This window comes from Pogona vitticeps, chromosome 2, assembly GCF_051106095.1.
Source record: "Pogona vitticeps strain Pit_001003342236 chromosome 2, PviZW2.1, whole genome shotgun sequence".
Taxonomy (NCBI): Eukaryota; Metazoa; Chordata; class Lepidosauria; order Squamata; family Agamidae; genus Pogona; species Pogona vitticeps.
The window spans coordinates 9,752,029-9,777,568 of record NC_135784.1 but is presented as its reverse complement, the minus strand read 5'-3'; the positions used below and the strand labels follow the sequence as shown (position 1 = coordinate 9,777,568).

Here is a 25,540-nt window from a genome sequence, read left to right as displayed (position 1 = left end):
GCTTTTCACCTCAGTAGACTTCAAAGAAAACATGCAGGGGAGAAACTGTATCCATGTACAGAATGTGGAAAGAGCTTTAGTCACAGTGGTGACTTTAGGAAACATGAAAGAACCCACACTGGGGAGAAACCACATAAATGCATGGAATGTGGAAAGAGCTTTATTCAGAGTGGTCACCTTAAATTACATCAAAGGACCCACACTGGAGAGAAACCACATAAATGCATGGAATGTGGAAAGAGCTTTATTGAGAGTGGTCAGCTTAAGTTACATCAAAGGACTCACACTGGAGAGAAACCACATAAATGCATGGAATGTGGAAAGAGCTTTATTCAGAGTGGTAACCTTAAGTTACATCAAAGGACTCACACTGGAGAGAAACCACATGAATGCTTGGAATGTGGAAAGAGCTTTAGTCAGAGTGGTCACCTTAAATTACATCAAAGGACTCACACTGGAGAGAAACCACATAAATGCATGGAATGTGGAAAGAGCTTTAGTCGCAGTGGTGCCCTAAGGTTGCATCAAAGGACTCACACTGGGGAGAAACCACATAAATGCATGGAATGTGGAAAGAGCTTTAGTCAGAGTGGTCAACTTAAGTTACATCAAAGGACTCACACTGGAGAGAAACCACATAAATGCATGGAATGTGGAAAGAGCTTTAGTCGCAGTGGTGCCCTAAGGTTGCATCAAAGGACTCACACTGGGGAGAAACCACATAAATGCATGGAATGTGGAAAGAGCTTTAGTCAGAGTGGTCAACTTAAGTTACATCAAAGGATTCACACTGGGGAGAAACCTTATAAATGCATGGAATGTGGAAAGAGGTATAGTAGCATTGGCGAACTTAGGTTACATCAAAGGACTCACACTGGGGAGAAACCACATAAATGCATGGAATGTGGAAAGAGCTTTAGTCGCAGTGGTGCCCTAAGGTTGCATCAAAGGACTCACACTGGGGAGAAACCACATAAATGCATGGAATGTGGAAAGAGCTTTAGTCAGAGTAGTGCCCTAAGGTTGCATCAAAGGACTCACACTGGGGAGAAACCACATAAATGCATGGAATGTGGAAAGAGCTTTAGTCAGAGTGGTCAACTTAAGTTACATCAAAGGATTCACACTGGGGAGAAACCTTATAAATGCATGGAGTGTGGAAAGAGGTTTAGTCATACTGGTCACCTTAGATCACATGAAAGGACTCATTCTGGGGAGAAACCATATAAATGCATGGAATGTCAAAAGAGCTATAGTAGCAGTGGTGAACTTAGGTTACATCAAAGGACTCACACTGGTGTGAAACCTTATAAATGCATGGAATGTGGAAAGAGCTTTAGTTGGAATGGTGGCCTTCGGTTACATCAAAGGACTCACACTGGAGAGAAACCACATAAATGCATGGAATGTGGAAAGAGCTTTAGTCAAAGTGCTAACCTTAGGTCACATGAAAGAACTCACACTGGGGAGAAACCACATAAGTGCATGGAATGTGGAAAGAGCTTTAGTCAAAGTGCTAACCTTAGGTCACATGAAAGAACTCACACTGGAGAGAAACCACATAAGTGCATGGAATGTGGAAAGAGCTTTAGTCAAAGTGCTAACCTTAGGTCACATGAAAGAACTCACACTGGGGAGAAACCACATAAATGCATGGAGTAGAAAGTGCTTTAATCGCAGTAGTGAACTTAGGTTACATAAAAGGACTCATTGGGGAGAAACCTTATAAATGCATGGAATTTAGAAAGGGATTTAGTCGCAGTGATCACCTTAGGTCACGTCAAAGAACTCTCACTGGGGAGAAATTACATAAATGCATGGAACGTACAAATAGCTTTAGTCACAGCTTCTTATATGTTAAGCTTTAAGGAGCTGATTGAGGATTGTGCTAGTTTTGACTGGAAAGCATAAACAACCAAATACCGATGTAAGGCTAAACAGAGAGAAAAGACAATACATTGAGTGCATTTTGAAGTACCACTTGTGATCTGTTTTACTTATGTCGTTAATTGACATAGAGATGTCAGAACATAGACAAGGAACCATGTGTTGTATAAAAATGAGAATAAGCATATATTTTCCTACAGAAGCTCTTACAAAATTAGTGTAAAAAGAGAAAAGTGTGGATGTTCTAAAGCTAACTGATGAAAGAAAAGCAAGTAGTGAAGAGATGGAAGCTGTCTTTTGTATTAGAAGGCTTTACCCTCATAATTAATAATAGTAATTGAGTTTTAGAGAGAGTACCAATGCCTTTGTTTTCTCTATTTTTTGTGAACAAAAATATATATTGTATTATTTATGAAGAACTACGGTATATGCCGGTGTACAAGATGACTTTTTTGCCCTGAAATACATGCCTCCAAGTGGGGGACTCATCTTATACGCCGGGTGCACTTCCACCAAACCCTCGCTCTCTCACAGCGAAGTCACTTACCTGGTAGTAAGACCGAGTAGACCGAGCCCCGCTTCTCCTTGGTAGCCTGGGAACAGTGGGACTGAACAGCTGAACAGCTGACTGTCGGGAACCAGCAGAGAGGTGGCAGCCATTTTGAGCTGTGACCACACGGCTGCTGCCTCACAAAATGGGTGCCGCCTCTCCAAAATGGCTGCCGCCTCTCTGTTGGTTATGAAAGTCAGCTGTTCAGCACTGATGCTGTCCTTCTAGCAAACCCTCGCTCTCTCCCAGCAAAAGGAACCAAAAGCGGCAAAACGAACTCTCCCAATGATGCAGCCAAAGCAGAATCACGCATGCAGAAGAGAGGGTAGTCTTATACGGCAAGTATATAAAACAAGCTCTACATTTTAAATGGAAATGTTCGGGGGTCATCTTATATGCCAAGTCGCCTTATACCCCGGCAAATACGGTACGTGTATTGACAGTATACTTCTTTGCAGTGGCATGGATTGTTGGAAGGTGTGGAAATTTTGGTTCTTCAAGCTCTGGTCTCTGCGGGCCCTGGACTGCACTGGGTCGACGGTGACCAAGTCCTTTGATCCTTAACATCTGAGCTTCTCTGAGGCTGGGAAACCCAAGCCTTGGGAAGATTTGTTTTTTCTGACTGATGCAGAACAAAGGAATATAAATATTGGGGGAGATCTTCCACAAACTGTTATTCGAAACGAACGGAGAAGTGTAGATGTTTGTTTTCATCGTGTACAGTAAACGATAGAAATGATGCCGGGTGAAAGTCCTTGGAAGACCAGAAATATAACCGTGAGGCAGTTACAGCCAGCAATGGATTTTATACATGGCTGTGTGAAAACACAATTTTCTGTGTAACAACACACTTACAACCAATATTTTTTTACTTAGTTTATATTCATTTTTAATGTTTAAATACTTTTGCATACCTTTCATTGAAAATGATAAACTTTTTTTCCTTTTTGTTATTGCATTCTTAGGAAGCCTGAAGTGTTCTTAAGATGTATTCTCTGTTTTTCTAGATAATGAGCTCCATTGTTTAAATATGTTCATATTTTAGATTCAAACACGTCTTAAATTTTCCCTATTATCTAAATTTAAATTCCTCCTTCTTTTTACAAGGTGCAATGATGTATTTTAAATAAGCCTGCAGTTTTTGCGTAACTGTATGATGATTGGATTTGAAGGTCTTTACCTACAATTTTTTCCTCATGCCTGTACGAATCCCTTACATTTTTTTTAAAATTTAGTACATTAAATAAATGAAGTTCTACAGAACTAACAAGTTTGGAATTGCCTGAAATCACCGCAACAATGAAAAGACTTCTTATGAGATACCCAGATGAGCTTCAAACACCTTGTCACTGGCTGTCTATATAAGAGAGAAAGTCGGGCTGAACCCATCCTGACTAGATTGCCTTCCGTTCCTGAGAAGAGGAGCGAGAATCTCATGGAGCCCCAGAAACACAACATATGACCTGTTTGAGAAGTCACACGTTCATGGGGAGAATGGGAAGATAGAGAGGCAAGAAGGTTCACAGAGAACACCAGGAGGCTAGAGATAGTTCCGGGTGGAAGTTCCAGTCAGGGTAGCAGAAGGTCCATCAGAGGAAAAGAAGGATCCACCGGGTAAAGAAACCTTAGGAGCAGCAGAGGTGTAAGAGAAAAAGAAAGGAATAAGACCAGAGGAGGGAAGAGAAATATATCTTGAGGAACGATCAAGAAGAAAGTCAGCAGAAGTTGGGGAGGTAGAAAGGTAAAAGAAGGAGAGGATATTACCACAAGGCTGGGAGTGGATATACTCCATCATAAACTCTATGGATCAAAAGGCATAAGGGTATCAAGAGATGTTTTTCTGGAACTCTCTGGCTTTCTCCATAATCCAGATCATGTTAGCAATTTGGTCTTCGAAATCCAGCTTCTGCTGCTGAAGCCTGCCTTGAAGAATTTTGAGCATAACCTTGCTAGTGTGTGAAATGAGTGCAATTGTATGGTAGCTGGAGGATTCTTTGGCACTGCCTTTCTTTGGGATTGGGATATAGAGTGTTTTTTTCTAATCCTCTGGCCACCTCTGAGTTTTCCATATTGAGTGTAGCACTCTAACAGCATCATCTTTTAAGATTTTCCATAGTTCAACTGTAATGCCATTCCTGGCCTTGTTCTTAGCTATACTCTCTAAGGCCCACTTGACTTCCCTCTCCAGGATGTCTGGCTGAAGGTCAGCAATCACAGTACAGTATCTGGGTTTTCTGGGACATTCAGACTTTTTGGTATAATTCCTCCGTATATTCTTGACACCTCTTTTTGATGTCTTCTGCTTCTGTGAAGTCCCTAATATTTTTATCCTTTATCATATCTATCTTTGCACAAAATGTTTGTTTAATATCTCCAATTTCCTTGAACAGATCTCAGATTTCACCATGCTATTATTTTCCTCTCTTTCTTTGCACTGTTCTTTTAAGAAGGCCCTCTTATTGCTCCTTGCTATTCTTTGGAAGTCTGCATTCCGTTTTCTGTAACTTTCCCTATCTCCCTTGCATTTTAATTCCCTTCTCTTGTCTGCTATTTGTGAGGCCTCGTTGGACAGCCACTTTGCTTTCTTGCATTTTTCTTTGGGATGTTTTTTGTTGCTGCATCGTGTACAATATTACGAGCCTCCATCCATAGTTCTTCAGGCACTCTGTCCACCAAGTCGATTTCCTTCAATCTGTTCTTCAATTTCACTGTGTATTCATAAGGTATTATACCTGACTAGCCGAATGGTTTTTCCTACTATGGTCAGTTTAAACTTGAATTTTGCTATAAGAAGCTGATGATCAGAGCCACAACCAGCTCAAGGTCTTGTTTTTGCTGACTTTATAGAGCTTCTCCATCTTTGGCTGCAGAGAATGTAATCAATCTGATATTGGTATTGCCCATCTGATGATGTCCTTTGCCTTTCTTCATTTTGAACTCCAAGGCCAAACTTACCTGTTGTTCCTTTTATCTCTTGAGTCCCTACTTTAGCATTCCAGTCCCCTAGAACGAGAAGAACATCTTTCTGTGGTGTGACTTCTAGAAGGTGTTGTAAGTGTTCATGTTGTTTTTTAGTCCTTTAGTCATGTCTGACTCTTCGTGACCCCATGGACCAGAGCACGCCAGGCCCTACTGCCTCCTGGAGTTGGGTCAAATTCATCTTGATAGCTTCGATGACGCTGTCCAACCATCTCATCCTCTGCCATCCCCTTCTCCTCTTGCCCTCACACTTTCCCAACACCAGGGTCTTTTCCAGGGAGTTTTTTATTCTCATGAGATGGCCAAGATATTGGAGGCCCAGTTTAAGGATATGTCTTTCCAGTGAGCATAGAATTGGTCAATTTCAGCCTTTTCAGAATTAATTAAACTGAAAGGTTTGCCTTGGATTCATATTGAAATCATTCTATCATTTATGAGTTTGTATCTCAATATAATTTTCCCAGTGTTTTCTTGACTATGAGGGCTACTCCATTTCTTCTGTGGGATTCTTGCCCACAATATTGTATATGATAATCGTCTGAATTGAATTCACCCATTCCCGGCAAATTTAGTTCACTGACGCCCAGGATGTCAATGTTGATTCTTGCCATCTCCTGTTTGACCGCATCCAACTTACCAAGGTTCATAGATCTTACATTCCAGGTTCCTATGCAGTATTTTTCTTTTCAGCATCAGACTTTCACTTCCAGGCACGTCTGCAGCTGAGCTTCCTTTTGGCTTTGACCCAACCACTTCATTAGCTCTGGAGCTACTTCTCCTTGTTCTCCGCTCTTCCTCAGTAGCATGTTGGACGCCTTCCGACCTGAGGGGCCCATCTTCCAGCGTCATATCTTTTAGCCTTTTTTTTCCAGCTCATGGGGTTTTCTTGGCAAAGATACTGGATTGGCTTGCCAGTTCCTGCTCCAAGTAGATCACATTTAGTCAGAACTCTCCACTATCACCTGTCCGTCTTGGGTTTCCCTGCACGGCATAGCCCACAGCTTCTCTGAATTACTCAAACCCCTTCGCCACGACAAGGCAGCAATCTGCCTGATATTGTTACATATTATAGCTGTGGCAAAACACTGAGGGTAGAACTAAGCACTTTAAACAACTAACTCGTAAATCTTGTGCAAACTTTTTATCTTTCATGCCTCTGATATCCAAGGATGAAGGTCCGAGGAATCCCAAAAGGAACTGACGTTCACACAGTCAGCCCTATCTTAGGTTGAATGGAAGGGGACACTCAAGTAGGTCTTGAAGGTTTGAAGAGACAGGCTGTTCCTCATTAGCAGTGGGTATCCCACCCACCAACTTGGGTGGCCCGAGGGTTCTTGGACCAATATTCCTACAAGCCTTCCCAACCACCTTTGCTGGCCTGAGTCTCTGGGAAGAGCCATCCAGGAAATCCTGGGTTCCCCAAGGTTGGGAACCACCAACAGGAGAACCGACAAGGAATCCAACGGTTATCTAGTCCAACCCCCTTCCCATTGGTAGGAAGAAGCTGCTGCTCCAGCGTCCATGACAGGGAGACCTTTAGACTCCGCGTGGAGCGGGGGGACTTCCATGAAAGAGGTGACTTCTCCACCACCGTCTGGTCACCCCAACCCCTTGGGTAACAGACTTTCAGATAAAAGACATCAGACCACGTTTCCTTGGACTGAGTTTCCTGGTTTCATAAAACAGGCAGCAGCAAATACCGATCCACAGTTGTGGAGCTGCCTAGCCAACCGGAGACCCTGGGCTAAGGATACCAACTCTTTCTGTAGTCATGAAAAAGAAGCTTGTTTCCTTGATTCCGCAGAAGCCTATTGTCCCATCTTCACGGCTGCTCCCTTTGGGACCAGACCGGGTCTCCCCCTTGCAAGACCAATTTGAGCCCCCACCCGGGTTGTGCACCCTGTCATGGTCCAGACCCCATTGATCTAGGAAGATTCTGCATCCCCCAAGTGAGGTTCTCAGACAGGTGACTCCTGGCCACTGGACGTCCTCCTGATTCCGTGGATAGGAAGTCATGTGGCCAGGACTCGACTGCCTTAAGTTTCATGAGCCAAACCCTAGAGGTCTGTGCTGGGCTGACGAGGATCATGAAGGAAGAGACGGTCAAGGTTTTGATATTGTCATTCAGTTAGAATTTATTTACAAAAAAAGAGAGGTGGAGGCCTTTAGTATCTCAATTCTGGGGAGGCAACGTGACAGCAGCAAGAGCAGAGGGAATCCCAGGGCTCTGGTCACCGCTGTGTAAACTTTGGATCAGCACACCCCCAGCAGTGGAAGGGGGAGGCAAGTTCTACGGGAGAGTAGGGCTTGTAATGAAGGAGAGCTGGAAAAACTCAGAATTCGGACAGCAATCTGTGAGAGTTTCCTTTCTCAGTGCATCTGCCGCGGGAGACGCCATTTCTGGTGAATTAGCTGCCTAACCTTGCCAAGGTGGGAAATGTGAAGAAAATTCTTGCATGTCTACATGAACTGTCAGTAACTGACCTTTTATTTCTCATCAGCAAGCACAGCTCAAACTGAGCCTGCTGACTTAAAAGCAGAGAAGAAATTAACAAAGTAGCAGAGGAGCAATAGAGAAAGCAAAATTAAAAAAACAAGAATAAAAGCCAGCTAAATTGGGGCAATTCAGAGACAAAATAGCTGTTACTCAATCTCTCTTTGAAATCAAAGGGAGAACTTTATTTTCTAAATGGTTTTATTATTGTATCTCTGAAAAATGGACTGATTTTTAACTGCATCACACTCTAAAGAGAAAAGAAAGTTAAAATACATGGACGGAAATCTATTTCTCATCCCCCTGTCCTCCCTCAATGGCATATAGAGACCCATAATAGAATAGGTTTAAGACAATTAGGGACGTGGTGGCGCTGTGGGCTAAACCGCAGAAGCCTGTGCTGCAGGGTCAGAAGACCAAGCAGTTGTAAGATCAAATCCACGTGACAGAGTGAGCGCCCGTCGCTTGTCCCAGCTCCCGCCAACCTAGCAGTTCGAAAGCATGCAGATGCAAGTAGATAAATAGGGACCACCTCGGTGGCCATGTGACCACGGAAGATTGTCTTCAGACAAAACGCTGGCTCTATGGCTTGGAAACAGGGATGAGCACCGCCCCCTAGAGTCGAACACGACTGGAGAAAAAAAATTGTCAAGGGGAACCTTTACCTTTACCTAAGACAATTTGAGTTCTTAAAGGGAGTGTTTAACAGACGCACTTCGGGAGAATTTTGGGTGTTGATATACAAAAAGGGGGACCCCTCAAGCGGCTTTGCTGTGATCTGTTAATGGTGGATTATAAATTAAAACTGCCCCGACCAAATTAAGATTTACAGTCAACCCTCGATTTACAAACTTAATGTGTTCCGGAAGGAAGTTTGTAAGTCGAAAAGTTCGTACATCGAATCAGCATTTCCCACAGGAATGCATTGAAAACCAATTAATCCATTCCAGCTGTTTTTGGTTCTTAGGTTGAGGGGCGGTTTGTAATTTGAATCATTAGTTCCCATAGGAACTAATGCAAAGCCGGTTAATCTGTTCCTACCACGAGGGGTAGTTTTTTCCCTTTTTTTCCTTTTAACCTAAGATGACTTAGGTCTTTAAAAAAAGGGGGGGAAGAGGGAGGGAAGGAGGGAACAGAACACCTTGAAAAGCACCTTTTCAGCCAAGACAAGCGCCTTCTGGGAAAAACCAAGCACCTTTCAGGCGACAGATCACCTTGAAAAGTACCTTTTCCATCAAGACAAGCCAATACAAGCACCTTTTGGGGAAACAAGGGAGCAGCAAAGGAGGGAGGGAACGCCTTTAAAAATCCAAAAATCGAAATTTTTTAAAAAGCTAAAGAATAAAAACACAGTCCGTACAGCACTGTAGCAGGCAGTACCAGGCAGTCTGAAGACTGCCTCCAAATCCTCTCTCAAAACACTGGGAAGAGCGAGGAAGCAGTCACGCACCCTCTTCACTGGCCAACGGTTAACTGAATGTTGAGATTTCGCTCTTTCCCTACCTCCCACGCAGTTTTTTCGGTTTGTAACTCAAATCTAAGTTTGGAAGTCGAGTCAATATTTTTTTCTATCAGCGGTTTTTAAGTCGAAATGTTTGTAACTAGGGCCGTTTGTAAGTCGAGGGTTGACTGTACAATTGGATGTGTTAAGAGGGAGTTTGGACCTGGACTGACCCATTTAACACAAAGACTGACTGACCAATAGTTTTCCTGTTTTGTGGATCTTGACTGAATTTGGAGTACAGGAAAGGAAAAAAACGGATTTGCTGGAGGTGGTGAACTGGAGAGAAAACGGAAGCAGAGATGAAACTGCTGGATTTATAAGAAGTGGTATCAAAGTATCTGAACTTGCTAAAAGCTGAATTGTTTTATTTTTCAGTGGAAAGTGTTATCTTAAAATAAATCTATACGGAAGAAACAGAAACGCGAGCCTTTAGTCATTGTACAAGTCAATCAAAATTAATAATGCAAGATTCTTTTAACAACTATATATGTAAAGGAGTTCCAAATGAACATTGTCAATGAATTTAAGAATCAGATTAAAGCCCAGACGTTAAAAATTAAGCTGGTAACTTCAGGATTTAAAGAGGATGTGGAATGGAATATTCAGAATGAAGACCATTTTACCAGAGCAGCGGGAACAGCAGGAAAAAAAAGATTTTAGAATCAAGATTGAAGAAAGATAAAATGATTGGCTTTTATGGGAGGAAGGCCCAGGTGGATGAGCTGTGGATTTATACTCATGACAAGATATTTCAAAAATGTATAATTGTTTATTAGAAGAGAATTCAGAGATAAGTGAAAGCTGTGATGATGGAAGGGATACAAAATCTTGGCAATAATTTAGACATATGTTGTTGGATTCTAATGTGGAATGATAATTACAGATTAATTAAATCAGTAAATTTGAGACAGAATATTTTAAAGATGTTCTATAGATGGCACTTCAAAACTGGCAGAAAGAGTGTTAGAAATTAGAAGAGTCTGTGTCGGTCGAGTCTTTCCTTGGGCAGCTGTGAGAACCTCTCCATCCGCCATTTCCCCCTTTGGAGCCTCCCTGCCTTTCAAGCCCCCCCCCGCCTTGTTTCTACATTCTCTCCCCCCCCTCGTTCGTGCAGGAGGGGGGAAGGGGAGGAACATAGAGCTACGAAGGCGAAGGAAGAGCCCCTCCCCTGCACGCCCTTTGAACGGGAGCCGGAAGAAGCGGGGATCCTGCAGCGCCTGCCTCTTCCCCTTCGGCCCAAGAAAGGCGCCTGGAGGAGAGAAGCGGGGCTTTTGGGGGCGCCTCCCAGATCGGGACCTGGACGGAGGTGGGCGCTGGATTGGTGGGGCAGGTCGGGGTGAGGATTGCATGGGGTGGGGGTGAGATGGCCGCATCCCCGCCAGTCTCGGGGGAGGGGGGACGGCTCCTCCAGGCATTGTGGGTGGTGCCCGGTTGTGGTTTGTGCTGCTCGACCTTCGTGCAAGGCAGTTTTTTTCCTCTGGGTCTCCTCGGGAGGGGAGGGGTTGAAGAGGGGAAAGAGGATCTCTGAAGCCCAGATCCCACCCCCCCCCAGAGGCAGGGAGACCAAAACCCCTTGCAAGGCTCTCTAGGGCTTCATCGAGTGCGTGTGTGTTTTTGTGTGTCGGGAGGGGGGGGTAAGGAGACCCTACCTTCCCTTGAATCCTGCGAACAAAGGAACGGGAGAGAAAGTAACTTCCCTTCCATCTTCCCCCCCCCCCCCGTTCCTTCTAATGACGGAGGACAACCCCCTCCCCTCCCTTAAAAGGACAAAAGTCCCAGGTGGGGCTGGAGAGGCAAAGGGGGCTGCGATGGGGGGGGGCGCGACAGGCGGGAGGTGGAGGACTTGGGGGGCCGGGCAGGAGCAATGGGGTTTGTGAGGGTGGGGTTTCCTCCCTGAACTTTCCCTGCGAGGGGGAACATCTGCTGGACCTCTTGCACTTTTGCACACATGCGCGATATATCTGTGTGTGCGCCCGGGCTTCTCTCTCTGCGTGTTTCTCTTTTCCTGGATGATCTGGCAGAGAGGAGGGCTAACCAGATCCCCCTCAAGACTAGATCCTGAGCTGAGGATCAACTGCAGGATGACTCCTCCCCCACACCTCACCACCACCACCACCCCACTTGGCGGCTTCCTTGTTGTGTTGTTACTTGCGAACACAGACTGTTTTTTTCTGAAAGGCAAGCAGGAGAGAGAAAGTGGTGGACTTTCCTCCGTGGGATGTTTCCTAGCGGAGGCTGAACTGGAAATCTCCCCAGGAACGTTCTTGGAATTTGTTCTTCCCGCAGGGCCAAAACTGTTCTGGTCTTTGGATCCTGAAGGCACAATTCAGGGCCATTCACTGTACAAAAGACCTGCCCCTCTTCCTAGGGGTTCCCCTTCCTGCCTCCAATTCGTGGCCCTCCATGGGGTGAGGCAAAGTGGGCTTTGGAAAGAGGCCAAAAGAGTTCCTGTCCTTCCACATGGAGGGCAGGAGGAAAGAAGGACCGGAAAGCAACACAGCCTCTCCTTCTGGGACACTCCCTCTCCTGGCAGGTCTTTTGCAGAGTCAATGGCTCTGAATTGATCGTGAAACGCTTTGTTTTACAGCAGGGGGAACCAACACCAAGACGCCCCACCCTCGGTTGCCCCCCTTCCAAGCCCCTGTGAGTTTGGCAGTGAGCTCAATGGGGAGAGCGAAGCCTAAACAAGGTTGGGGGTTGGAAGACAGCAGGCAAGAAAAGTCCTGAGACCTGAACTTGGGCTGGCAACCCCACAACACAGGGCACTTGGCACGGAGGGCACGGAGGCCGAGGAGCCCCTTTGGAGACCCCCCCCCTGTGTTAGAATCCCTGAAGTGACAGAAATAACAAACGGTCTCACGACAACAGAGAGCCTCGTGCAAACCTCGGTGCAGTACATCACACTGTGTTTTGTGTTTTCGAGATGTTGATTTTGTTTACCATTTTAGAGTAGGTTTGGGTTGATTCTTAAGATTTCTAGACTTGCTGTTTTTAACTTCTAAATATTGTGTTTTAAACATTTACATAAGCCACCTTGGGTCCTTTTAAAAGGAGAAAGGCGGATTAAAAATATTTTAAATAAATTGTGGGTGAAATACACTCTTGTATGCTGCTGCTTTCATCACTATTTGTCAGCAGGAAGAAGGTCCTGTTGCTCTCTCGTTCCCTGCTGTTGCCCCCTCCTCACTGGGACGGGGGGAGCTTTTATCCTGGAACCTTGCCTGCCTGCCTGCCTGCCTGCCTGCCAGTGGGGTTGATTTCATTGTCGGCTGCCTTTCTGTTTCTCCTGTTCTGCTCCCTGAAGGAGAGAGAAGGTATGTAGGCCCGTTCAATAGAAACATGACAAAGGCAGATCCTGGAAGGTGATGTTTTTTGTTTGCTTTATCTGTAAAACCTCCAGGCTGATCTTTTCTATTTTTTCTTTTCTCCTAGGGAAGGGGCGAGACTGAGCTGATGTCTCTTTGCTTTTCTTGGGACCAAAAACGAAGAACCAAACCTCATATCTTTCCAACATTTGCAAGGTAAGTGAGATTTCAAGAGGTGGCTTAAGTAGCCTTGCCACACTCTCTCTCCTCTCAGTTTCCCTGGCCCAGCAGGGATTTGAATCCAGGTCTCCTGCTTTCCAGTCTGGTACTCCATCCATGACACCACACTTCCTATATGAATATGTGCAAAGTGGTGATGTTTGGGGGATATGGTTTTCTTTCATCTTATTTAGGTGTGTTTGTTTTGTTTTGTTTTGTTTTGAAGAAATCTCGGTCCTGTTCACCCCGAGCACATGCTCGCCAAGGGCAGGTCCTCTTTTTTAAAAAATATTTCATTGTGGTTAAGGGGAAGAGGAGAAACAATGTCATACTAACATGCATTCTGTACATATTGCCATATCAAAATTCCAAATTGCTCTTTTTACTATTTTCTGCCTTCCAGATTTAAGTTCTCATTTTAATGCATGTTCTTCAAGCGAAGTCCGATGACTCAAACCATTTGTAGAATAAGTCCTATCTTTCAGTTGCCTTTTGTAGAGGACAGTCCTTCATCACTTCTGATAAAACGTCCCTTTCCGCTGTTTCCCGTATCTTCTTTATAAGATCTTGTTTCAGTACCGTCGGACTTTTCCAATTTTTGGCATAAAGAATTCTAGCTGCAGTGACTATGTATATAACTATATACTTCTCTGCCTTATCTATATTATCAGGTATCATACTCAATAAAAACAGTTCTGGGGTTAATGGAACCTTACAAAGCAACAATTCTTTTCCAATACTGTTTCGCTACTCTACATGACCACCACATATGATAATAGCTTCCCAGATGTGCTTCACATTTCCAACACATATTTGGTTCATCTGTATACATCTCCAACATTTTTTCTGGAGTCATATGCCACCTATAAAACATCTTATATATATATTTTCTTTAAAATTAACCGATCTTGTAAGCTTTATATTATTTTGCCATATTTTCAGCCATTGATCAATATCAATATTCTGGCCTATGTTTTGTGCCCACTTAATCATAATTCTTTAACCATTTCATCTTGCATTTTGATTTCTAACAGATAATTATACATTTTCTTAACTATTTTACCTTTTTAACCTAATAAAAGCTTATCAAATGTCATTTGTTCTGAATAAAAACCTTCTATTTTGTCTTTTGTATACATTCGTGCCCCGCTTAGCGATGAACCAATCATCGGTAAGTGAAAAAAAACCATTCAAACATCGTTTTGCGATCGCTTTTGCGATCGCAAAAACATCATCATGAAGCAGATTCATCATTAAACGGGGTAATCGTCAAGCGGGGCCTCTCCTGGGACGTTTCCTCTCCCGGCCGGTCTTTTGCAGAGTCAATGGCTCTGAAGGGTCCATTCCAGACCAATTGAATGTGAAATGCTTTATTTTATGGCAGGGACACATAACACCAAGACCTCCTCCCTTGGTTGCTGCCCCTCCAAGCCCCTGTGAGATTTGGAGTGAGCTCAATGGGGAGAGGGAAGCCTAAGCAAGGTTGGGGGTTGGAAGACAACAGGCGAGAAAAGTCCTGAGACCTGAACTCTGCCCACCGTGGGTTGGCAACCCCACGACACAGGGCACTTAGCATGGAGGGCACTGAGGCCGAGGAACGCCTTTGGAGATGACCCCTGTGTTAGGATACTTGAAGTGCCAGAAATAAGGAACGGTCTCGTGACAACAGAGGGCCTGGTGCAAGCCTTGGTGCACTACATCACAGTGTGTCTTGTGTTTTCAAGATGTTGATTTTGTTTAACATTTTTAGTGTAGGCTTGCGTTGATTCTTTTTAAGATTTCTAGGCTTCCTGTTTTTAACTTTTAAACCTTGTGTTTTGATGATTTATATAAGCCGCTGTCATGCACCCGTTCCCCTGTTTGTTTCTCCACAGAACCCAGGTTCACTTTTGGAAAATGACATTTATTTTTTCCAACCCTTTTCCGCTGCCACCAGAGGGTTTCTCCTCACTCTTTCAAAGAGAACTCTTCAATCCGTGTTATTCAATAAAACAATGTTTATCAAAGTGTTCATAAGTAAATCATGTAAAGTAAATCATGGATTGTCTTATTTTATTAATCAACTGTGCTTTTATAACATATTTGCTTAGATAGAATCATGTTAATCTATGTATTTATTCATTTCATATCTGATCCTCTATCTCTCTATTCTTCTCTAACACATGACTGGTCCTAACTGCCTAAACTTCTCTCTAACTGAAGTTCCTAACTCATCCCTAACTGAAACTCTTAACTGATCCCTAACTGAAATTCTCTCTTACTGCTCTTTAACTGTCATCCATACTCCTTATATTTCCTTAGTTCCGCCCCTTCTGTACACCCATTGGCTCCTGAATCAGGGTTTCATTGTGATGGACAGGAGTGGTCACTGACCTGTCCGTCACAGCCGCCTTGGGTGCTTTTAAAGGAGAAAGATGGAGTAAAAAGAAAATTAAATAAATTGTGGGATGAATACATTCTTGTATGCTGCTGCTTTCATCACTATTTGTGAGCAGGAAGAAGGTCCTGTTGCTCTCTGGTGCCCTGCTGTTGCCCCCTCCTCACTAGGACGGTGGGAGCTTTTATCCTGGAGCTTTGCCTACCTACCTGTCTGCCTGTGGGGGTGGTTTCTTTGTTGGCTACCTTTCTGTTTCTCCTGTTCTGCTGCCTGAAGAAGACAGAAATTCAGCATTCAGAATTTGTAATATTTAATTTTGCTGGGGTCAAATACCTTCTCAATTTCAATGCATACATTATTGCTTTAATTCTTACAAATGGGGTTTATCAAATTCTTCCCTCCCCTCTTTCCATACATATTGCTTTAGGTATCTAACTCTGGAGCCAGAGGTTGGGCGTTGACTTCCCTTCTAGCTCTGCATTTCAAAGATTCTATTACCTCAGTACCCATTTCTCTGACCATCTTTGCTGCCTATCCTGTTTTTAGAACTTCCTCCTGATTCTCTACCCGTAACAGCATTTATAAGCTGTACATCCCATCCCTTTCATGGACCTGTCCTTTCACTTCTCCCTCTGAATCATAATTTCTGCAGACGTTGTCCATTCCCGGCATTGACCACTGCTCTTTCCCCGTTCTCCAGTCCAATAATCTTGCTGCATCACATTCATCCACTTTTACTCTTCTTTTCTAACACTGTCCTTTCCCCCCCTCTTGTTATTCATTTTTTGTATTCGCGAAGGCTTTCACGGCCGGGCTCTAATGGTTGTTCTGGGTTTTTGGGGCTCTTTGGCTGTGTTCTAAAGGTTGTTCTTCCTGATGTTCGCCAGTCTCTGTGGCTGGCATCTTCATTTTTTATTAGTGCGTGAACACGCAGAAATGACTCACTCAGACACGATCAGCTTTTTCCACCACCAGACGTGTATTTACAGGATATTTACAAATTTACAGAGTGACAGCATGACACCGTGAATTGATCAGAATAGCAGGAATAGATCTTCTCTGCACAGACCACATATATACACTAATGCATCTGGCTGTATCCAATCAGCACAGATGTTGCATCATCTTTGAGCCAGCCCTCCTGAGTCACTGTGATTCAGCATTTTGACACAACTGAACATCATGGCTGCTCATTAATCCATTTGTTCTGCTCAGGCCTGTAAATTTTATACTCTGACATTTGCTAAACAGTCCTTTAATTATTTGATTCCCCTTTAATGATTTTTGAGAAATTCCTTTCTAATTTTTTGAAAATTTAAATACAATCATTGGGGGGAATTTGAGAAGTTAATATACTTTGAATTTAATTTACTTATTTGGGTGTGGAACTGATTCGCCCCTTCATGACTCCTCCATCCAAATGGTCCCTCAGTGAAGATTCCTTCCAACCTCAAGCCCAAAAGAAGAATCTCCGTTCTGGCCTCATCCCCTCCCTGGTTCTCTTCCCTCACCTTTTTGTCTGTCTTTCCTTCATCCTCCGTGACCCAGGCGGATACTGCACACATTCCTTATTCCTGCAGATTTTGAAAGTGGTTGTTTCTCTTCTTTTTCTAATCTACCAGATGATGAACAGGAGAAGAAGAATTGCCCAGCAACTTCGGGGCCAAACCGGACAGGAACTGAAAAGCAAGCAAGAAAACATAGAATTCAAAATCGGAATGGGCAGGCAAGGAGTTCACATGAAAGCAGTGACGCAGGGGAGAAACCATGTAAATGCATGTCACCTCAGTAGACTTCAAAGAAAACATGCAGGGGAGAAACGGTATCCATGTACAGAATGTGGAAAGAGCTTCAGTCACAGTGGTAACCTTAGGAAACATCAAAGGACTCACACTGGAGAGAAACCGCATAAATGCATGGAATGTGGAAAGAGCTTTAGTCAGAGTGGTAAACTTGAGTTACTTTATTTATTTATTTATTTATTTAATTTATATCCCGCCTATCTAGTCCAATGGACTACTCTGGGGAGAAACCACATAAATGCATGGAATGTGGAAAGAGCTTTAGTCACAGTGGTAACCTTAGGAAACATCAAAGGACTCACACTGGAGAGAAACCGCATAAATGCATTGAATGTGGAAAGAGCTTTAGTCAGAGTGGTAACTTTGAGTTACATCAAAGAATTCACACTGGGGATAAACCACATAAATGCATGGAATGTGGAAAGAGCTTTAGTCAGAGTAGTCACCTTAAGTTACATCAAAGGATTCACAATGGGGAGAAACCACATAAATGCATGGAATGTGGAAAGAGCTTTATTCATAGTGGTCACCTTAAGTTACATCAAATGATTCACACTGGGGAGAAACCACATAAATGCATGGAATGTGGAAAGAGCTTTATTCAGAGTGGTCACCTTAAGTTACATCAAAGGATTCACACTGGGGAGAAACCACATAAATGCATGGAATGTGGAAAGAGTTTTAGTGATAGTGGTAACCTTAGATCACATGAAAGGACTCACACTGGGGAGAAACCTTATAAATGCATGGAGTGTGGAAAGAGTTTTAGTCATACTGGTCACCTTAGATCACATGAAAGGACTCACACTGGGGAGAAACCACATAAATGCATGGAATGTCAAAAGAGTTTTAATACCAGTGGTGAACTTAGGTTACATCAAAGGATTCACACTGGGGAAAAACCATATAAATGCATGGAATGTGGAAAAAGCTTTAGTCGGAGTGATGTGCTTAGGTCACATGAAAGAATTCACACTGGGGAGAAACCTTATAAATGCATGGAGTGTGGAAAGAGTTTTAGTCATAGTGGTAACCTTAGATCACATGAAAGGACTCACACTGGGGAGAAACCACATAAATGCATGGAATGTCAAAAGAGTTTTAATACCAGTGGTGAACTTAGGTTACATCAAAGGACTCATACTGGGGAGAAACCACATAAATGCATGGAATGTGGAAACAGCTTTAATCAGAGTGGTGAACTTAGGTTACATGAAAGGACTCACACTGGGGAGAAACCTTATAAATGCATGGAATGTGGAAAGCGTTTTTGTCGCAGTGGTGGCCTTCGGTTACATGAAAGGACTCACACTGGGGAGAAACCACATAAATGCATGGAATGTGGAAAGAGCTTTAGTCAAAGTTCTACCCTTAGGTCACATGAAAGAACTCACACTGGGGAGAAACCACATAAATGCATGTAGTTTGGAAAGGACTCACATTGGAGAGAAACCACATAAATGCATGGAATGTCTAAAGAGCTATATTAGCACTGGTGAACTTAGATTACATCAAAGGAATGTGAATTTCGTTGTATGATATACTGTGTATATACTTACAATGACAATAAATTATATTATTATTATGTGGAAAGAGGTTTAGTCGCAGTGGTGCCCTAAGGTTGTATCAAAGAACTCACACTGGGGAGAAACCACATATATGCATGGAATGTGGAAAAAGCTTTAGTAGGAGTGATGACCTTAGGTCACATGAAAGAGCTCACACTGGGGAGAAACCACATAAATGCATGGAATGTGGAAAAAGCTTTAGTCAGAGTGAGGGGCTTAGGTCACATGAAAGAGCTCACTCAGGGGAGAAACCATAGAAATGCTTGGAATGTGGAAAGAGCTTTAGTCAGAGTGGTCACCTTAGTTTACATCAAAGGATTCACACTGGGGAGAAACCACATAAATGCATGGTATGTGGAAAGAGCTTTAGTCATAGTGGTAACCTTAGATCACATGAAAGGACTCATTCTGGGGGGAAACCACATAAATGCATGGAATGTGGAAAGAGCTTTAGTCAGAGTGGTAACCTTAGGTTACATCAAAGGACTCATTCTGGGGAGAAACCACATAAATGCATAGAATGTGGAAAGAGCTTTAGTCAGAGTGGTCACCTTAGGTTACATCAAAGAATTCACACTGGGGAGAAACCACATAAATGCATGGAAAGTGGAAAGAGCTTTAGTGATAGTGCTAACCTTAGATCACATGAAAGGACTCACACTGGGGAGAAACCACATAAATGCTTGGAATGTGTAAAGAGCTTTAGTCATAGTGGTAACCTTAGGTTACATCAAAAGACTCACTGGGGAGAAACCTTATAAATGCATGGAATGTGGAAAGGGATTTAGTCGCAGTGATTACCTTAGGTTACATCAAAGAACTCTGACTGGGAAGAAACCACATAAATGCATGGAACGTGGAAATAGCTTTAGTCACAGCTCCTGATAAGTTAAGGCATAAGGAGCTGATTGAGGTTTGTGCTGGTTTTCACTGGAAAGAATAAACAACCATATGCTGATGTAATGCTAAACAGAGAGAAAAGACAAAAAATTGAGTGCATTTTGAAGTACCTCTAGTGATCTGTTTTACTTTTGTCGTTAATTAACATAGAGATATCAGAACATAGACTTGGAACCATGTGCTATAAAAATGAGAATAAGCATATATTGTGCAACAAGCTCTTACAAAATTAATGTAAAAATAGAAAAGGGTGTATGTTCTAAGGCTAACTGATGAAAGAAAAGCAGGTAGAGAAGAGAGAGAAGCTGTCTTTTGTTTTAGAATGCTTTACCATTTGTTTTCTCTTTTTTTATGAACAAAAATATATATTGTATGATTTATGAAGAACTAAGTGTTTCCAAGCTATTGTATTGAGAGTATACTGCTTTGTAATGGCATGGATTGTTGGAAGGTGTGGAAATTTTGGTTTTTCAAGCTCTGGTCTCTGCGGGCCCTGCACTGCACTGGGTCGGCGGTGACCAAGTCCTTCGATCCTTAACATCTGAGCTTCTCTGAGGCTGGGAAACCCAAGCTTTGGGAAGATTTGTTTTTTCTGACTGATGCACAACAAAGGAATATAAATATTGGGGGAGATCTTCCACAAACTGTTATTAGAAAGGAACAGAGAACCGTAGATGTTTGGTTTCAAGGAGTACAATAGATGATGGAACTGATGCTGGGTGAAAGTCCTTGGAAGAGCAGAAACATAACGGTGAGACAGTGACAGCCAGCCATGGATTTTACATATGGCTGTGTGAAAACACAATTTTCTGTTTGTAAACAACACACTTGCAACCAATAGTGCTTTTTTTTACTTTGTTTACATTCATTTTTAATGCTTAAATACTTTTGCATACCTTTCATTGAAAATGATAAACTTTTTTTCCTTTTTGTCATTGTATTCTTAGGAAGTCTGAAATGTTCTTAAAATGCATTCTCTGTCTTTCTAGATAATGAGCTCCATTGTTTTAATGTCTTTGTATTTTAGTTTCAAACACGTCTTCATTTTTCCCTATTATCTAAATTTAAATTCCTGCTTCTTTTTACAAGGTGCAGTGAGGCATTTTAAATAAGCCTGCAGTTTTTGCATAACGGTATGATGTTTGGATTTGAAGATCTGTACCTACAATTTTTTCCTCATGCTTGTAAGACTCCCTTACATTTTTAAATTAAGTACATTAAATAAATGAATGTCTACAGAACTAACAAGTTTTGGAATTGCCTGGCATGATTGCAACAAGGAAAAGACTTCTTCTTAGATACCCAGATGAGCTTCAAACACCTTGTCCCTGGATGTCTATATGAGAGAGAAAGTTGGGCTGAACCCATCCTGACTGGATTGCCGTCCTTTCCTGAGAAGAGGAGCGAAAATCTCATGGAGCCCCAGATACAGAACATATGACCTCTTTGAGAAGTGACCCCTTCATGGGGAGAATGGGAAGATAGAGAGATGAGAAGGGTCACAGAGAGAACCAGGAGGCTAGAGATAGTTCCGGGTGGAAGTTCCAGTCAGGGTAGCAGAAGGTCCATCAGAGGAAAAGAAGCATCCACTGGGTAAAGGAACCTTAGGAGCAGCAGAGGTGCAAAAGAAAAAAGAAAGGAATAGGACAGGAGGAGGGAAGAGAAATATATCTTGAGGAACGATCAAGAAGGGAGTCAGTGGAAGTTGGGAGAGGTAGAAAGGTAAAAGAAGGAGAGGATTTTACCACAAGTCTGGGAGTGGAGATACTCCTTCATAAACTCTATGGATTGAAACACAACTTCTCTCGGTGCCTTGCTCTGCTACAATAAGTTGCATTTAGAGTAGGCTTGTCAGAGGAGTTTTTGGGTGAGCTGACTCACTGACTACCCCAGGGATTCAAGGGGCCTCCTCGAGTGCACCTTACTACACTAAGGAGCAGAATTTGGGCCTGGGAGTGTAACCACACATACACCCTCCCTTCGGATGGAAAGTTTCCCGCTGGGGCTGGCGGCTGATCCCCGAATGACCCAAACGCTAGAAAGATGACCTTCGTTCTGATCTACCTTGAGGGCCTTTCCTGTATTCTCATCCATGGAGCCGTCTTGAATGTCCTAGCCCAGGATCCTGTTCCATTTACTTCAGACAGGCAGTCATTTTCTCCGTTTAGGAAGGTGTGTCTCTGTTGAATGGCTGATGGCACATCCAGTTCAGCAACAAGGTGTACACCAGACACCTCTCCCCCAGATATGGATCTTCAGCTGGCCTTCCTCCTCATCCCTTCCTGGTTCTTTCCAGGCTGCCCCACAGCTGGGTCAGGATCCCCGAGCAGGCTATCATGCTCCGTGGTGCAAAGATATTGGTTCCACTCCTCTGAGCCAGACTCAATACTGAGCAAGTTGAGGAAGGTCCCGTCCGAGTTAGGAACCACATTCCCATGGAAGGTCTCAGCTTCCAAGATCTCCCCGCTCTTCCTCCACGTGGCGTCAATCGCCTTGTGGTAGAAACCGTGAATGTGGCAGATGAGGGTCTCAATACCATTGCGGCCCCTTTTGTGAAAGACCTTCACTCCTGGAGCCACTGCAAAACCAGCTATCTCTGAACCTGGACTAGTAGACCAACGGAGCACTGAACGCTGTTTTGACCCCTTCCCCATCCTGACAAGACAATCAATCGAAATACCAAAAAAAGAGATCAGTGAGTCCAATCTGAGCTTGTCTCATGGAATGATGCAGCTGTTTTTGCCTTATTTCCTCCCCTCCAAGGGCCCTTCCCTCACATTAAAAAGAAATAGGAAGCAATTACAGTGGGGTCTTGACTTGAGAACTTAATCCGTATTGGAAGGTGGTTCTCAAGTCAAAAAGTTCTCAAGTCAAATCTGCATTTCCCATAGGAATGCATTGAAAACCATTTGATCCGTATCTGCTCTTTTCCGTCCATAGAAACTAATGGGAAGCTGCTATTCTGCCTTCGACCACTAGAGGGGGATATTTTGTTTCTTTTTTTCTTAGGTCAAGAAAGGTTCAGGGAAGGCAGGGAAGATACAGTCCAGGCAGTACAGTACCAGGCAGTCCAAAGACTGTCTCCCAATCCACTCTCTAAATGCTGGGAGGAGTGAGGAAGCAGACAGGCACCCTTTTCACTGGCCAACAGTTAACTGAAAGTTCAAATTTTGCACTTTCCCTGCCTCCCACGTGGTTTCTTTTCAGTTTGTAACTCAAATCTAAGTACTTAAGTCAAGTCAATATTTTCCTATGAGAGCGGTTCTTAAGTCAAAATGTTCTTAACTCGAGCCGTTCTTAAGTCAAGACCCCACTGTAAATGTTGGCTATTTCTGATGCTGCACCTGGCTGCCTCATTCCCCTCTCAACACCAGCCACCTGGCCTAGGGGGAGAGAGAGCTTTTAGCTGGAGCTGCCCTTGGGACCTGACTGGACCAGCGTGCCTGTGTGCAGAGGAAGCCGGAGACCATCTGCCGGCCACAGCCCACTGGGTGAGAGGCAGTGGAACTGTGGTTGGGCCCCTGCTGGATGCCCAAATGAGATTCATCTGGCGCTGACACTGATGACATTTTGGCCCCAGGTCAAAACCTTCCTATTCCAGAAGGCTTTTAACTGAAACAATATTAGCTGTGGGTCCGATGGCAATTTTATATATATATTAATTATATTTTAATTGTTATGAATTTTTATTGTATTTTAAATGTTGTAAGCCACCCAGAGAACTTTGGGTAGTGTGGGTGGCACATTAAATAAATAAATAAATAAATAAATAAATAAATAAATAAATAAATAAATAAATAAATAAATAAATAAATAAATAAATAGGGAGCAATTAAATTTTTGTTATTTCCAGATGCAGCAAAATCCCTGACCAAAGTTGCCCAGCCTTTACAACAAGAGGTAAAAAATATCGCTGTTGGCTTTTATTCATGCCACGAGTTCTGTGATGATTTGAAGGAGAGTGGGATTTGTAGTCAGAGGAAAATGGAACCTGTTAGGTTCAAAGTGAAATGATTTGAAGGCCTTGGAATGTAGTAAGAGCCATGCCAGTGTTTTTCCTAATTTACAACTAGGCTGGTACAGAGAGAACCCCAAGAAAAACGAAGGAGGAAGCGAGAGGCCCAGGAGACCAAACAAGAATATCATCCTAATTGGGAACGAGATAAAACACCTGGCCCCAGCGTGGGAATTTGGGGTGGAGAATAGGGTTACGCTTCTTTGAAGTTAATTGGTTTACAGCTAAGAAGGGCCAAGAAGAAGGAGGGCTAAATGATGTAGAAAAAGATGGAGAATGGGTTGCAAAGGAAGCTTCTCCTAGCTTTGCAAGCTTGGAGAGGGGAGTTTCGGAATGGAATGTGCCATGTGAGAAAATGCTTACAGAACGTAGAGACAGAAGGAGGAGGGGTGAGTAGCCCTTTTTAGAAGCTAATTAGCTTAGAATATAGTTTTTCTTCTTTTAAAGAGATTAGCAGCTTTACTTATTGGAATTTTTGGATATGTTTTATGCTCTGTTTTAGCAAACAAACTATTTCTATGAATCTATATTTTCTTAATAAAAATACAGTAATTATAAAATCTTAAATGAGGACTAGTCTCTTGGAACAGCAGGGTTAGGCTTAAATCCAGTGGAATGGAAAGGTCACTAACTGGCTACCATAGAGAAGTCCTACCTTACAGATGCGAGTTCTGAGGAATCACAAAGGCCATGTTTAAGTACTTTCAAAGTAAAGTGTTTTTCAATGGTCAAGCTTATCCATGGCACAGATATTACTGTCAGGGATTTTGACAACAGGAAAAACACAGAGTTATTGAAGACACAAGTTGTTCTCTTTTTGCAAGATGGCTGTATTTACAGTATTTACAAGTATGTACAGGCAGGTATCACATTAGCATGGCATGGCAGGACATCATTACACAAACCGGCATAGTGCATAGCAGCATTTGATGTAGAGAGAAGAGAATGATACAAAGTCACTGTTCACTTATATACATATACATGGCTTCTCTAGTCCAGTCAGAAGACACATGACTTCATCTTCTGCACCTGGGTGTTATCTTATTTCCAGACATTGCATCATCTTCTCAGTAGTCAGAGTGACTCAGCATACACACATCTGTGCACAATGGCAGCTTGTTAATAACACATTTATTCAGGTTCAGGTCTACAAAATTTCTATTTTCTGACAATTACACTATACTAAGGCTATAGGACTTTGTTGTTGTTGTTGTTCAGTTGTTAAGTCATGTCCGACACTTAGTGACCCCATGGACCAGAGCACGCCGGACCCTCCTGTCTTCCACTGCCTTCCGGAGTTGGGTCAAATTCATGTTGGTAGCTTCAGTGACAGTGTACTACCATCTCGTCGACTGTCTCCCCTTCTCCTCTTGCCTTCACAATTCCCCAACATCACGGTCTTTTCCAGGGAGTCTTGTCTTCTCATGAGTTGGCCAAAGTATTGAAGCGTCAGGAGGTGATAGGCCACGATATTAGATTTTTTGATGTTGAGCTTCAGACCCTTTTTCGTGCTCTCCTCTTTCACCCTCATTAAGATTTTTCTAATTCTTCCTCAATTTCTGCTATCAGAGTGGTATCTTCTGCATATCTGAAGTTATAGAGATTTCTTCCGGCAATCTTAATTCCGTTTGGGATTCATTCAGTCCAGCCTTTCGCATGATGTATTCAACATAAGTTAAATAAGCTGGGAGACAATATACAGCCTTGTCGTACTTCTTTCCCTATTTTGAACCAATCAGTGTTTCCGTATCCAATTCTAACTGTTGCTTCCTGTCCCACATATAGATTTCTCAGGAAAGATAGAAAAGGTGGGCAGGCAATCCCATTTCTCTAAGGACTTGCCATAAATTTGCTGCGGTCCATGCAGAAGTAGATGTTTTTTGGGAACTCTTTGGCTTTCTCCATAATCCAGATCATGTTAGCAATTCGGTCTTTAGTTC

General features: G+C 43.0%; 3 protein-coding genes across 3 annotated transcripts in view; 2 read left to right on the top strand and 1 right to left on the bottom strand.

Moving 5' to 3' along the window:
* LOC140703771 (uncharacterized) overlaps positions 1–18,710 on the top strand; it is a 54,833-nt gene extending 36,123 nt beyond the window's left edge. The window contains exons 5-6 of the mRNA XM_078388001.1: positions 1,275–1,610; positions 17,989–18,710. Of these exons, the coding sequence (XP_078244127.1) occupies positions 1,275–1,610; positions 17,989–18,541 (889 nt within the window). The 3' untranslated portion in view covers positions 18,542–18,710. The remainder of the gene's footprint in view (positions 1–1,274; positions 1,611–17,988) is intronic.
* The window catches only part of LOC140703737 (uncharacterized), a 465,058-nt gene that overhangs the window by 194,546 nt on the left and 244,972 nt on the right, over positions 1–25,540 (bottom strand). The window lies entirely within an intron of this gene.
* LOC140703764 (uncharacterized) overlaps positions 10,490–25,540 on the top strand; it is a 62,692-nt gene continuing 47,641 nt past the window's right edge. Inside the window, exon 1 of the mRNA XM_078387983.1 lies at positions 10,490–10,720. The gene's annotated coding sequence lies outside the window, so the exon portion shown is untranslated. The remainder of the gene's footprint in view (positions 10,721–25,540) is intronic.